General features: G+C 54.3%; 1 protein-coding gene across 2 annotated transcripts in view; it reads right to left on the reverse strand.

Annotated features, from left to right (window-relative positions):
- LOC144944552 (MICAL-like protein 1) overlaps window positions 1–15,341 on the reverse strand; it is a 40,599-nt gene that overhangs the window by 9,100 nt on the left and 16,158 nt on the right. For both annotated transcript variants that reach the window (XM_078872801.1, XM_078872802.1), the window contains exons 3-10: window positions 14,942–15,083; window positions 12,922–13,016; window positions 11,134–11,297; window positions 8,255–9,159; window positions 6,577–7,152; window positions 5,105–5,700; window positions 3,666–3,815; window positions 1,276–1,402 (exon numbers count right to left, since the gene is read on the reverse strand). In XM_078872801.1, coding sequence (XP_078728927.1) covers window positions 1,276–1,402; window positions 3,666–3,815; window positions 5,105–5,700; window positions 6,577–7,152; window positions 8,255–9,159; window positions 11,134–11,297; window positions 12,922–13,016; window positions 14,942–15,083 — 2,755 coding nt within the window. The remainder of the gene's footprint in view (window positions 1–1,275; window positions 1,403–3,665; window positions 3,816–5,104; window positions 5,701–6,576; window positions 7,153–8,254; window positions 9,160–11,133; window positions 11,298–12,921; window positions 13,017–14,941; window positions 15,084–15,341) is intronic.

The raw sequence follows: 15,341 nt of genomic DNA on the forward strand, positions 1-15,341 counted from the left end.
TGAAGCTGGTTTCAAACCCATGACCTTCAAACAACAGAGGCAAGGGTAAAACCCTACAATGCAGCAGCCCCCCTCCAGCTACCAGCAATTAAAAGTAGTGAAATATACGGAAGATAAAAAATAAATAAGCGTGCTCCGTTCCCCACAAATGGAAGCAACCGCCCCGCTGATACAAAACACATGTCACACATCAAAGCCGCGTCTCTGAACGCAGAGCGAGCAAAGCAGTGGCCACTGCGCGGATTTTCGCTCATGCCGCACAGTTCCGCGTGTGTCTGGAGCTCCCCCTCAGGGAGTCCCTTCTGCCAGCAGAGGCACGAGCGAGCAATTGCAGGGCTGCGCCTTTATCGGTGACGTATGAGATTTATCGTAGAATCGCCGCGACCCTCGTGGTTACCGACAGAGTCAGATGCCGCGAGCATGTGGTTCCCATAACGCAAGGAATCACCAGAGGTTGGGGGTACACAGCAGTGGTGGTGGGGGGGGGGGGTTCGTGGAGGAGGAAACTTTGGCTCACTGGGCTGGATTTTATTTCGTTACAAATATTTTTTCTGAGAATCGCAATCCAGTTGGAATTTTTTTCAAAGAAAATCTCGTACAGTGCTGCGGGTAACGCGGTGTCAGACGTGTGGGAGGGCGAGTTGGTAGCCGGGGTGGTAGGGAGACAGAGGTGGTGGTGGGGAGGTGCAGGGAGTCAGCGTTTGGGCGTGTTGATGAGGGTACCGCCCGGGTGAGTAAAGTTAAGGAGGCAGTTGACGGACGGCACGACCCAAAATGTGAATGGCTCTCGTACGTACATACAGTGTGTCCTCAAAGGTAGAGGGTCAAGGGACAGCCCGGACATTCTTTGCTACGCAACACCGCTTGCGGACGGGCCTCCACTAGAGGGAGCTCTAGAGGGTACTTGGCCTTCTCTTCCACGCTGGCCAGATGTCTTAGGAGAAGTATAACATTTAAAACATTTTATTTTTTTGTGGAGAGCCAGATGCGTGCAGGAGTTCCACATGACAGTTCAGATCAGATTCACGTGCCAAGCAGGCGAGTGGTTTTACCACGGTTAAGAATATCACCGTTGCATATAACGGGAGTAACTGTTGTATTGCCAGCCTGATGTGACATCACGTACCAAGAGAGCCATTTAGGTTTTCCTTACCATAAAATCCCAATTAATTTTCGACAAGGTTTAACACTCGTGAGAGCCCAAGTTTGGCATCTACAAGTTCAGAGCCTTTCTCGCATCGCCGTTTCGGTGGGCAGGAACACCGGCACACCCACCTCCGTCCGCCTGGCGCAAGCTGGTTTCCATGGCAACGCCCTGTCGCTCCAGCCGGTCCAGCTGCCTAGCGATGCGCTCCAGCTCGCTCTGGATCTCCTCCTCTGGTACCGGCTCCCCGGACTGGACCTGTGCGCGCACACACACACACGCACGCACGCACACACACATACACACACACACACGCATACATACACACACATACACACACACACATACACCCACATACACACACACACACAGACACACACACACACACGCACACACACACACACAAGTTGGTGCCAGCTGCTCGCGAGCTAAACTAAGCCACCAGTGAGGTCGCCTGGACGTGGTAGATGCGTTCTTGAAAAGTGCCGCGGAAAGCGAAAAACGCGTTGAATAAAAACGATTAGCCCATAAATGACGTCACGGTAAAGTCCGGCGAGTCACGACGCACGCACACACACGGTAAGATGGCGGGACAAATAACTGAGGGTACGCTGCCGCTTTACTGTATCTTCCTGCGTACTGTATCGCTGTACCGCTCAGCCGTGCAGCTCAAGAAAGTAGTTCGTCATCGGGCAGCACCACCCATTCGCACGGTTAGCTACGTACGGTGCGAAACGAGTTCAGCATGCATGCATTCATACAGAAACCGAGTTATAATGGTGACATTCCAGAATTGTGACAGTTACGGGTTCCGCGTTATCACGGGGCGCGATCCGCGTTGTGCAGAAAGTGTCCCCGAATGGAAGACGCGAGCTGCAGCGCAAACACGTTCCAGCGTGAACACAGCGACGTGTTAAGCGAGGACTTATTCAAGCGTGAACACAGCGACGTGTTAAGCGAGGACTTACCGTATTTAATAAAACACGGTTACTGAGGATGGGGCACAAAGGCCCAAAAAGTCAACACCACCCATCATCAAACAGTAGCCATCAAAGTCATAATAAATCTCATATTCAGTGATATGTGTGTGTGTGTACACATCTGAAACAGTAACGATCAAAGTCGTAAAACATCTTATAGCCACAGTTATGTGTGTGTGTGTACACACATCTCACCAACATCGATAATTATCAGCATATCTACCAAGTTATATACTGATTAGAAACTCTCTGGCTTATAATGATGGCTAAGAATATCAATTATAAACAAACAAAAAAAGTCTTCTTTAGGTAAACCGGTATGCTACTTTCGTTGAGTTCAGCTCTCCTCACATACACTCTAACTTTCACCTCTTTTCACCTCTTTCATTCGTAATTCCGATCCTGGCCTGCCCCTGCATAACCGCTGCCCCTTGGTCCACACATAGGCCGGCGTGTTTTTCGATGCCGTCTCTCTCTCGACAGATACATCACGCTCAATTGGTTGGCGATGTTGTGGAACGTGACTTTCGTTTCTTTGGCCTACGTTTGATGAAACGCCTCGCTCACGGACCGATGCCTCGCTCGGTCACCCTGCTATGCGGAGAGACAGTGATACAACCGACGGGAACACCTATGGGGACTAATTCGCCCCCCTCTTATTGCGCCCGCCACGAGCCGTTCATCAAGGTCATTGAGAACAGAATAATGGAAAATTTAGTGGCCAACCGATCACATGAGTAGGAAATGTGGGCTCACAAAGGGGGCTATAAATTACAAATAATTATGACTTTGTAATCTTACAGATGGCCGAGAGTAAAACAGCATCCCCACACTAAAGGGTTAGCCTAACCTTGGCTCGCAGCAAGCTGAAAAATACTAAATAAAAAACCACACGGCACGTAGCTCGCTTCAACGGACAGCGAATCCAGAAGCGAACGACGCAATGCAACCTCAGGCACAAACGGAAGGGCAACGCAAGACACAGCGCTTCGTCTTCCATACGGTGGGGGGGGGGGGGAGTTGATTGGCGATGTCGGGAAGTTCACGCCAGAGCCCAGTGGCCCCAGGGACGGCGTACACGATGACTTGTTTTCACCACTGCCGGTGGAAGGGCTTCAACTCGTAAGAGAGGGTAAAAATTGGCCTACTCTTCCATGCTGACCAGACGTTTTTGGAAGAGGTGGGGAGCACCCACACTTTACCCCCACCACCACACGCGACCTGCCGATCGACTAAATGTTGCGGGAGTATCGGCCCGACGGATATCTGAAACGCTCACGGCGGAATGTGGAAGCGGTCAGCGGCATCGCCGTGTGGTTCGTGGTTTCAGATCGGTGACCCGCAGTCGCACTGCGAGCGATTCGTAACCGTTCCAAAGGCCGCCGTGCACTATGCATGTACGTATGCAAGTCGAACTTCTTTTTGCATCGCACGTAGCTAACCGTGCCAATCGGAGGTGCGATGTTGGAACGCGATTCAATACGCGCCGCGAAAAAAACAAACGTGGAAGTTCTATGGCGAGAGTGGCCGAGAGATCGCACCTTGCGTTTGATAATGGGGAAGCCATGCCCCGGAGCCGGGGGCCGGCGCGGCTTGGGTCCGTTCCGGGATTTTCTCTGAGCCGGAGCAGCTGACGGGGAGGAGGATGTAACGAGCGGCTTCCTGTCGAAGGGATTTTCCTTGCAGATCGTCTGGGAGGGGGTCACGCGGAGGGGGGAGGGGGGGCAGCGAAAGACAAGCGAGGCCAGACGGGGTGAGATCACAATAATGAGAAAAGCAGCGGCGTAGACACCAACCCGTCACTCCCGACGGCGGACCGAGTGGGGAAAACGCCGGCAGCTTTACGTGGCCCTCGGGACATCCGACCGAACCCCAGAGCCGCCTAGACCACGTGGAGACTGACCCGCCGCCGCCACCACATTCCTGACAAACAGCTGAATTCTGTGAAAAGTAACACGGGTTTCTCCCACTTTGTCGGGGCTGCCTAGCCTTGCAAAGGAGAACGGTACACAGCGGGGTTCCGCGGATTTCCGTGCATTTGCGCAGCGAGAATTGTTTTACAGTGCCTGCAGCTACTTTTTGCGCTTCCTACAGTAAACACATTACAATCCACTGCTGGGTCGTGGGGGGCTGTTTGACCATACTTCGCCACGCTGGTCAGAGCCGGTATGGGAAGGCGGGCAGCAAAGATAGAGGGGGCTTAGAAGCACAGTACAACACTGGATTGTGCTGCACTGCCATCTGCTGCTGTCCACTACATAACCCCACAACAGTATCATCAGCAGCCTATAGCAACTAGCTGTGAATGGTTGTCACCCAATGAAGCACTATCCAGGCTAAAGACCGGCTTAGCGTCTGAGATCTGATGAGACTATAGGCACATTCCGGGGTGATTTGGTCAAAAGGCTTTAAGAGTAAATACAATTGTGTTGGTCAGATTACACAAGTTGATTAAAACCCCTTTGGCAAGTTACTTTCAGAAACAGGGCAGTTACGCGCGCTTTCAGGTGGAAGCTTCCAGCACGTGGAGCGGAATGTGGAGTGCTGTAGAGGTTGGTGGATCGCACAAATGTTGTGAAACTCCCTTCCCGTAGGCATTGCGGAGCGATACCCTGGCTCGCCAGAAGGCAGTACAGCAAGTGGACGAATTGCCATCTGTTTAAATCTGTACTGGGATATAGCGTTGCCCCCTTGCATGTATGTGTGTGTATGTTCTTTTCCTGGGTACTCCTGTTTCATTCCACATGCATTATAAACACACAATGTTGTCAGACACTTTAAAAAAAAATAACCTAATGCAGGACCTGCTTGGAATAAGAGTGGCTTTCCTGGAGACACAAGTAAACCATTATATATATTATCATTATTATGCACAACAATGCACAGTGCAACCAGAAACACACATCGGCGAGCTGTACAGCACAACGGCGAGAGCCACAAGAAGGACTGACGGCTTAACACGGACAGGGGCGTCCCTGACCTTCTGCTGGGCGCTGGGCGTGCCAGGAGGCTGGGGTGGCAGCCGCGTGGGGGCGGTGGCCGGGCGAGGAGGGGGCGTGTCTCCCGTCGAGTGAGCGGGGCTTGCAGCCGCGCTCAAGGTCCCATTGGCCACCAGCAGGCCGGGGGACGTGGCCGGGCGAGGAGGGGGTGTGGCCTGTGACGGTGCGGGCGGGGCGTCGCTCGTGGGCGGGGCGTCGCTCATGGGTGGGGCGTCGCTCGTGGGCGGGGCCCCGTCCGGCGCCCCGTCCGGCGAGTCCGCCGCTGCGGGTTTGACCTCGTGCTGCGGGATCTCGGGGGAGTCCCCTGCCGAGGGGGCGGCCGCGGCCGCGACGGGTGGCGGCGCCTCGATGGGGGCGGTGGCAGCGTCGGCCGGCGCGGACAGCGCCGGTTGCGATTGGCTGCAGGGTTTGGAGGGGCCCGCGGGCTCGGCTACACAACGAGCGACGCTCAGCGACGTCTCGGAGGCCGTGAGCGGGGGCTCTGTGGACCGGGGCCTGGGGGGGGGCGGTCCCCGCGCTAGCGAGCGCGCGGTCGGTGGCGTCGACGGCTGGGAAGAGCACCCGGGCAATCGCTTCCCTGTTGAAAAGCATAGCGAGTCACCAGGGGGCACGGTCAACTCTCAGTTACCCGGAGCAACGTGGTGGAGGGGTGTCCAACATAAAAACGCCGAGAATGTGAAACATGCATTTATCTTGACTTAAAACTTTCATGACCGCAGGAATTCATATTCTTTGGATCATTCTGTAAAGTCACGTAGATAGGTGCTAGAAGGTGATGTAGGGCGCTGTAAGAGGTGATGGTAGTAGTGGGCACTTCCATCACCTCTAGCGGCAACCTCCACCGTCACCAGTATGAGTGTCTCAAGCGAGCTGCAATGATTACCTGGCAGCCCTTTAATTGGTGGAAACCCACCACCAGCACCATCATTGTCCACTACTACCATCACCTCTTACACCCCCCTACATGCTGGGGCACACCGTTTTTAATCCCTTACATTAACATGAGCTACCCCACCCATGCTGCTGACACTTCAGCTCAACATTTATAAACAGTTTGCCTTTAGAAGCCAACCCCCTTTTCCTGATGACGGCCACTTGTGTTGCGATCGAAACGTCGTAATTTTTTGTTATTTCCTTTGAACATACCTAGACCCAAAGAATATGCATTTATCTGAATAGAATGGGGGGGGGGGAACTCGCATGCAAAGACACATTATCTATTTTGCCCGAAGCATGGGTAATCTGCAACCCGGGTTAATCAGCCCACGTATAATCGAGAGTTAAATGTAACATCATAGAAGAGGATTCTTCAATCTGTCTGTGCGAAGTTTTGAGCGTAACTCCGTCATTTGCGAGGGATTTCGCTACGGACTCCGGTTTAACCCACAGAGACCCAAACAGGAAAAACCACGAATGCTCGTGAAACAGGGTTTTGCGACTGCGCCGGGCGTACCGGGTGCTGCAGGTGCGACCCGTTTCCGAGTCTGCGGGCTCCCGGTCGGCGTGATGCGGTACCAAGGGTGGTCGGCCACTTTGAGGTTCCCCGTCTCCCCGTCCTCCTGCGAGCTCACGCCGACCTCGCCCGTTGCGAGGTCGGATCCGCTTCCCAAACCTTCCGACCCCGTCGCCGCGTCCCCATTTTCGGCGGCCGCCTCGCTGTGTTCGGACTTTTCCGTTTCCTTGACGGTCCCCTTCTCGTCGCCTTTATCGTCGTCGTCGTCCTCCTCGAAAGGGTTGTACCACGAGGCCTCTTGCCTCTTGTCCTCGCGTCGGAGTCGCGCCTCGCCGGACGGCTCCGGGTTGCGCCCCGACGTCGCCGCCGGTGGGCGCGCGGCGCGAAAGGAAGCGGGTTTCCCGGGAAGCGCCGGCTTGGGGCTCCTGACGCCAGCGTTGAGGCCAGGTGGGCGCGGAGGAGGAGGGGGCGGCGCGGGCCGCTTGCGGGACTCGGCCCCCACCAGGGACAACCACGGTGGGGAGACGGGCGCCGCCACGCTGCGGGGTCGCGGCACGGGAAGCGCCGCCGTCGAGCCTGAACGTACACAGAAAATTTCGATTTAAAGCTTTCGTGACTGCAGGAACGCTGTCTTTCCGACAGCCCTGTTCTTCACCCGAGGACGGCTGCTTGCGTTGTGGCCGAAACGTCGTGAGAATTTTATTTTATTATGTTTAATTTTTATTATTTTATTATTTGCCTTCTACGTGACTTTACTGAAAGAACCAAGAAGATAGACAGAAAACACGCGTGAAGGCGGCGCTCGCGCTAACGCGCTGCATCTGCTCCCCTCGCCGATCGATTGTGCGCCGATCTGCTCGGTGGGAGGTCGCAGTCCAGGGTCACACGGCCACAGTTTTGACCCTGGGGGTGCCCTACTAGCGAATGGTTCCCCGTGGTTGTTGGTTAGAATACAGATAAGATACGGGAGTTATACGGCGCTGATGTTAAATTAAATCTACGCAACTACCCGCCACCGACCCGACACTGAGCCTACAGTCAACGGCACAATCAACAATTATATCTACTTACTGAAGGGAGAGGGAAAAAAAGCAAGACTCAAAAACAGCAGGATTTTTGTATAAAATGTGGTGCGTGTCTTGTAGCTGTTTCAAAACACGCCGGGGCTGTTTGGCAGACACCACGACACCCACAGTGGCCGTGCCCCACAGACTGAAATCTCCCTCTACCAGATACCCGTGCTGCCAACTTCTCGGCTCCTAATTACTTCCAGGGTCAAGACCTTCACCTTTTCCTCTGCCTATGCATGACTGTCTCATCTATAGCATTTTTTTTCACGAGTAAAAATAATGATAAAGGATCTAAGCGAATAAATGGCCTCTTGTTTTCCCCAGGATGCACGTCCCCACTGTGTGTGTGCAGCTTCTGGGGACGTGTTGGCAGTTAAACGCGACGTTCATCTGAACCGTACAAGGCACTGTATGTCTACAATGCACACAACAACCCTGGTTTAGACCACCAAGATCATTCTAGGATCCAGCAGGACAACCTTGGTTGCCAAGATAATAATGAAAAACCATTTCGTACATTAATCTAATTATTATTACTCCACAGCCTGCAGGCATTTTTCTGCCCAATGCGTGTCTCTCGATTTGCGCCGAACCCCAAAACCATTTACCTGTTTGTTCCGCCGCGTGGCCCCGTGGTTTTGGCACAGGCCGCGTGCCGGGGGACGGCGTCTCCGTGTTCCTCCTGGGGGCGGGGGTGGGGACGGAGGCGTGCGCGTGGCCTTCCGCGGCGCCCTCCCCTTCGCTCCTCTCCTCCGCCGCCGAACGGTTCTGTTCGGCCGTGCCGGAATCAGCCTCGCCGCTCGACGCCGCCTCGGGAAAACCGCCAGACATCTCTCCGACGGACGCCGTCATCTCCGGTCCGCCGGGTGTGGCGGCCTCGTCCTCGGCGGGCTGCGTGCTACGATCGCCCGCCTCGCCCCCCTTTTCTCCTCCCGCTGTCGCGGCAAACGATCTTCCGCATGCCTCCTCTAACCCTTGGGCGTCCGGCTCGCTCGCCAACGGTGCCTGCACTCCATTCACGGTGGGGGGGGTGGTGGTGGTGCTCTCCGCCTCCTTGCCTCCGACGCCCTCCTCCCCTCCGCTCCGTTCTCCTCTACCATCGCCGTTAAAGCGGCAAGCGCTTTCTGGGTCCGTCGGAGACTCCGCTCTGGTGTGGGAAGGCCACTCAGAGCCGTGGTTTTGGGATAATTCTGCTCCTTCGGGGCCGCGGGTGTCAGCCATACCATCGGGACAAGGCCGGCTCGGGTCCACGTCTACCTTGCTGTCGCTGCTGCTGCTGCTCCTCATTTCGGCGTCTTTGGTCTCCGATGTGGGATCCGATTTGGGATCCGATTTGGGGCCTGAGTCGGGGGACTTGACGTCGGCGGGTGGTTGAGGCGGTCGGGGTGGGCGGACAGATGGCGGCCGCCGGGACAGGTGGCTGGGCGTGCGGTGGTGCGTGCACACGAAGGTCCCGGGGTCTGCGCCCATCTTGTAAGTGCCGGGCAGCAGCGTGTTACAGCAGTCCTTGCACCTGCACACGAAGAAAGAGGCAGAGATTTGTCAGCTGAGGCCCGCCCACACCTGCTGTGGCAAGGAGTCAAAGTTTATTTTGCTGTTTTTCCCCACACCTCCGATTAGCACGGTTGGCTACGTACAGTGCGAAAGAAGTTCAACATACATACATATGCGAAAAGCACTCCAACCTCCATTTAAAACCGACGTTAACAATAACGGTGATGATAATGATGAAATTAGAGATATTGCACTAATACAATGGGTGACGGCACAGGTGGTTGAGATGAATGCTGGAGTGGCAGTCAAAGGAGAGAAAACGCCTGAGAGGACATCCACCCCGGAGATGGAGCAATGAAATCAGCTCGCGTGCAAGAGTTAAATGGACCACTGCATCTTGGGACGGTGAGAGATTACAGCAGCATGAGAGGGCGTTTATCCAGCAATTGACAAGCCATGGCTATAGAAGATGATGATGATGATGATGAAAAACACTTTCACCAGCGAGCATCTTATAGCCAGCGCACACACAAATAGCACCACGCTTGATCACGCAAATACACGAGCACACCCGTTTGAAGTTGAACGTTTATAGCAGCCCATACATGGCAACGGAGGAACATGTGTCGGACTCAGCAAAGTCAAACAAGTGACGGTACGAACATCGACTGTAAGAGGCAAAGTTGAGGCCAGAGGTCGCAAACGGGTTTTGATTCCTTACCCGTACCCGGCCGCACCAGGGTCGCAAATGTGTACCCGTACCCGGCCGGGTACGGGTACCCGTTCCCTACCCGTACCCTACCCGAAATGAGTGACAAACGGTTACTCACCAGTGACTCACGGCCTACTCGTACCCGTACCCGGCCGCACCAGGGTCGCAAACGGGTACCCGTACCCATACCTGGCCGGGTACGGGTAGCCGGGTATCGGGTAGGGTACGGGTATCGGGTACCCAGTTGCGACCTCTGGTTGAGGCCCTTCAAATCTTTGCTCTCATCACTGCATGTGTAAGGCCCTCCTCCCCTGCAGGGAGCTCTGGACAGCCCTTCTAGAGGGTATTTTGACTATTCTTCTTCCAAGCTAGCTGTCCAGACATCTTGGAAGAGCTGGGAGTACCCATACACAATCACACAATCATGTGTGACTGTATCACACACAATCATGTGTCACACACAATCATACGTCACACACAATCATGCGTCACACACAATCATGTGCGACTACCCACCTTACCTAGGGTTGCCACCTTGGAGGTACAAAATCCAGAACGTATCAGATATTTCACAAGACCAGAAGAGGGGAGAACTACCCGTGAATGCAACTACTGAGATGTGTGTTCTTAGGGAACTGACAATAAAAGGCACTTTTCACGTTGCTGACATTTGATCAGGACACGAGATGTAAAAAAAAAACTGGTGCAAAGATGTAGTGAATGATATACGCTAATTGCGGATCTTGTGTACAATACGACATATGTTCGTAATCGCCAGATCACAGCAACCCTGGCTGAGATCAACAACTCACTACACTTGACAAACTGCACTAATCACGAATGGCTGGAACCTGAATTTGAACCCAAGTTATCAGAGGTGCTGCCTCTGTCCGAGACGTCGTATTTAGCTCCCAAATTCAGCCAGGAAACCTTCTGCGACGATTAATATTACTATTAATACACCTGTTTACCCACGACTCGTTTTCTGGAGGGTCCTGTCAAGCCATCAGAGTACAGGGGCGATGACTGCTGTGTATAATACCAACTTAGTAATTTTGGACCATGACCCTGGCATGCAACGGCCCGGCCTGCGCGCTTGCGAAATTGGCGTCACGGCATCTTTAACGTCCGCTGCGCGTTAAGCAGACGGCGCGTCGTGTATTTTAAACGGTCAGAAAATAACCAGGGCTGCCGCCGCTGGCTTCGAGCGAACACGCCAGCACTGGGCCAACGCGTCACCGCCCGCGATGCTGAGAGCGCCGCCCACGGCAGCCCCGCTACCTGAAGCAGTTGCGGTGGTAGAGCTTTCCGTCGACAAGGTAGCGCTGCACCAGGTGCACGTGGCGCTGGCACAGGCAGCAGGTGCTGGAGCTGGGGCCCGCGCTGCTGCTGCTGTTGCTGCTGCTGCTGGTGCTGCTGGTTCCTCCCTCTGACGCTGGCCCCACCTCAACACGTAAATAAAGACAATGATCTCCCATATACTCTTCACCAAATTGTTGGGGCAAGTACTGACAGCAAGCACCGATGAAGGACGGTACGGCGCGCACGAGGGGGTCATACATACAAAGTTTCATCATCAGACGTGATAATTATAATGTTGGATGAAAGCCTCTGATGTTATCCACAGCTGGGAACTGGACTGTGGTTATCGGGTTCAAAGATAAACACACACACAAGGGGTTCATCGCCAAGCTAAATGGGCATCACGACGTTACCGTGGTCATGTCAGTCCTGGCATAACCGCCACAACACCATCACGTGATGGGAGCCAGAAAAACACTTCCCTTTCAAATGCCGACCAATGCAGTCTGGCAGTGGAGCAAACGTCAGCGGCAGACCTTTAATGGACAACCACGTGCGGGTTCAAAACTTAAATATAACTCCTTATATCAGTTTCCAAAAAAAACTGCTGAATAGAACTCAGAAGCCTTTTCTGCAGCAGAATTTTTTTTTTAAATAAAATATAAATAAATCACCGCACAGTGGCCGTCACTCACGCGAGGGTGAATGGACACAGGGTTCATTGTGAGGGGTCACAGAGGAGCCACAAGGAGCCAGGCGACGCTGGATCACTAGCCGACGTGAGCGGAATGACCGCCTTCATCCCCCGCCGCTGCGAGGGGGAGCCCAAGGCGGACCCCGCCATTGAAGCAATGAAGGGGCTCATTGAACGTGGGCACCGCGACCCGCGCACACTCCCGTTCTCACCTGAAAGCGAGTAACTAATAACAGGCCGCACTCCCTCGTGGCACAGCACCGAGGCACAGAACAAAAACCTACGCCCACCACACTCCCTGGACTATTCATTCAGGCCTCTCGTTTGCCATTAACAAAATACAGCGAAGCCTCGCCCCGACTGTACTTTCGGTGCCATGTCACGAGACAAATCATCTGTGAGGATCTCTCACAGAGCAGTGATAGAGACCAACCCATGCGAGCGGGTGGCACAGAGCTATCTTTGAGAAATGTCTGGACCGCTTTGTCGAGGGGACCCACCGTCCCACCCGTTCTGCTCCAGACAGCAATGTTTGTCTCGTGCTTTTTGCGTTTAGTTTGTTGTCCTTCCCTCGCACCTCCGATTACCACGGTTAGCTACGTACTGTGCAAAACAAGTTCAACATACACACAGACATGCCAGCACAAACCGATATCTGTCCTTGTCATAGCTGAAAGGTGATGTGTTAATGCGCAGTCATTGGTAGCTAGCCTGAGCCCATCAACTCACGACCCTTGAACCGCCGGGTGTCATCACAGGCGGCTGGGCTCGAGTGGAACCGATGATCTCAGCGGTGCCGACTCAGTGCTCTTGACCTTCGAGCGACCTGGCCCCCCTCCCATGATGTAACCCTTCCAATGGCAGATTCACGTGTTGGTAAAACGGCCGAAACATTTTGGCTTTGGCGATTTCTCTCAATGTTGGTAATTGGAGACACTGGCAATTTTTTTTCACGAGAAAAAAACAGGATGAAAACGAACATTTCGCAGCAAGTGAAATCTGGCCTCGAGTATTTCGTAAGGAACGTGCCGTGCGCATGTGTGTGCTGTGCGCGCTGTGCGTGGCAGCTGTACCACGATCGTCGTCGCCCCCTCCTCCGTCGCGTCCCGGATCGGTTTGAGCGACGGCGACGTGGCGACGCGGGCACCAGGCTCACAGCTTCCCAGTGCTAATCGGGTGACAAACAAAGACACAGGTCCCCTTACAGACGCACATAATGTTGAGGGATAGTGTTGTTCGCAAGCGCTTATGAAGGCCGGCATGAATCACAAGGAGGTGTTGGGGCTAGCACCATTCCCAGCCACCTTTGTCTTCCCAGAAGTAACGTTTTACACACCTTACCAGGTAGCCATTTACGGGTAATTAAACCTAGCAGAGGCCCAGTGACGATTCAGATATTCGTTATTGATGTTAGCCATGAACGGGAGTGGCCGCGCTCACAGCCAAGTGTGCTCACCACTATACTCCCGCTCCCCGCATCCCACACACAGAACCCTACAGGAACCGTGGAAAACAAACGTTGACAACAAGGATGCCACAGTCTCCTGCCCTCACTCTTGACCTCCGCCAACAACAGCTCGCACACAGAGGCTCCACCACGACTAGCGAGTGACCTCCACGCTCCAGTAAACAGCGGTTACACGCGCTGGCAGCGGAGCCAGGTGTGGCTACAGGCACCTGGCAGACCTGACACAACTCCCACACCGAACCAAGGCCACAGGGCAACCCCGACCCTGGCCTCACACTCTCCTAGCTCACTCCTCCTCCTCATACACACTCTGTCACACACTGACCACCTTGCACTCACCTTCACACATACATCCTCTTCCCCCTCACACATACTCCCCTCACAAACTCAACAACTCTCCCTCCACACACTGCACACTTATCCCCTCACACGCACTTTGCCGCATAGAATTTTCATTCAATGTAAATAACCGATTCTCACGTTCGCCATCAAATGCGTGCAGTGTATTTTGACGACGCACCCAACCTCCTCCACCTGTTCAATTAATGTCCTCGATCCAAGGTCCTGGTTAAATTCTAGAAATCAATTGGGATCCCCCCCCCCATCTTCCCCCCAAACTGTGGTGAACGGAGTGCCTCTAGCAGCTGCAGGGTTCGCACGAACCACTTACACTCACGCCTTACGAACGAATCGGCAACCACAAATTCACACAGGCGTGCAATTCGGTGCACGCGTCGCGGAGCGAAATAACAATAATCTATTTGAATCCACGACTCTAGACGTGTTGGTGTAGGGCCACAGGCTCCGGGCGCAACGTGGCCAGCGACGGAGAGGCCGTTTCGTGAATATCAAGGGCGGAAAAATTGGGTGTACAGTTCGTACTGTACTCGGGTCAGGTTTCCCGTTGTTGTTTTTCTTTTTCCTCCTCGGGAGCCGCCGAAATTCCCGCTCGTCACATGACGTCGCACATGCCCGCCACATGCGCTGCGCGGAGCCAGGCACGCGCTCGTTATTCGTCCGCAATCACCGCTGCGCCAGCTCGGCAGTCAGCGGCGCTCGTTAACGCTGCCAACGCTGCCAGGGCGGTGCTGTAAATCAGATGCGAGCTCGATGTAAATCGTGACCGAGATCAGTAAACAGCTTCCTACACGCACGCCTAAGTACATGCATGTACCGCGTACGGACTAAACATGGCACGACTTAAATAGGCACCAGTGATTGTATGCGCTGTCTCGATTTGGTGGGGGCGGGGGAGGGGGTGGGGGTGGAATCGATGCGGTTTAATTTTACTATTGCTTCTCGTCTCCTCGTTCGTATCGTCCACATTGCTTATAATGGTTTTTATGTCGGCGGTACGGAAAAACCCCCCAACAAATACGTAAAGGTAAACAAATTCCATTCACAGAATCGTCCTTGAATCGTGACAGTTGTTCACATCGCCCACGGAGTGAATCGGTACAAGCCCCGTTTACCCAGCATGCTACCTGCTCGGAAACCGAGCAGTGTTGAGCAGAGCTGTGCACGCACACGTGTACACCGAGCTCGCGCATTGCAGGTCCGGGGCCAGGCTACGCATTGCCGCGCCGCGTTGGGCGTGCGTCCGCCGTGGTGGGACGATGACGCACCTGTCTGCTTGCCGCAGAAGTAGTTGTGGTACTGCGACACGTAGGTGAGTACGCTGAGCCGGTCGGGCACCGCCATGTTCACCATGTCGCTCGGGTCGAGCAGCGCCGGGATGCCCAGCTCCCGCTCCGCAACCTCAAAAGCCTGCGCAGCAACACCAGCGGCACACGCGCGCATCAACACACACACAGGCACACGCGCACACTCACAACCAGCAGCACACACGCACACTCATGCTTACAACTGGCGGCATACACACACACATATACTTGCAACCAAAGGCATACACAACGTGTACTTTAAGAAATGCCGCACAGAGTCAAGTGATGGAGAGGGGTGGTGAGCACGTGGCGTGTGACATTTCGAGATGACGCCGCGCGTAATGAAACCATTAAATAGTTT

This window comes from Lampetra fluviatilis, chromosome 35 (assembly GCF_964198595.1).
Source record: "Lampetra fluviatilis chromosome 35, kcLamFluv1.1, whole genome shotgun sequence".
NCBI lineage: Eukaryota > Metazoa > Chordata > Hyperoartia > Petromyzontiformes > Petromyzontidae > Lampetra > Lampetra fluviatilis.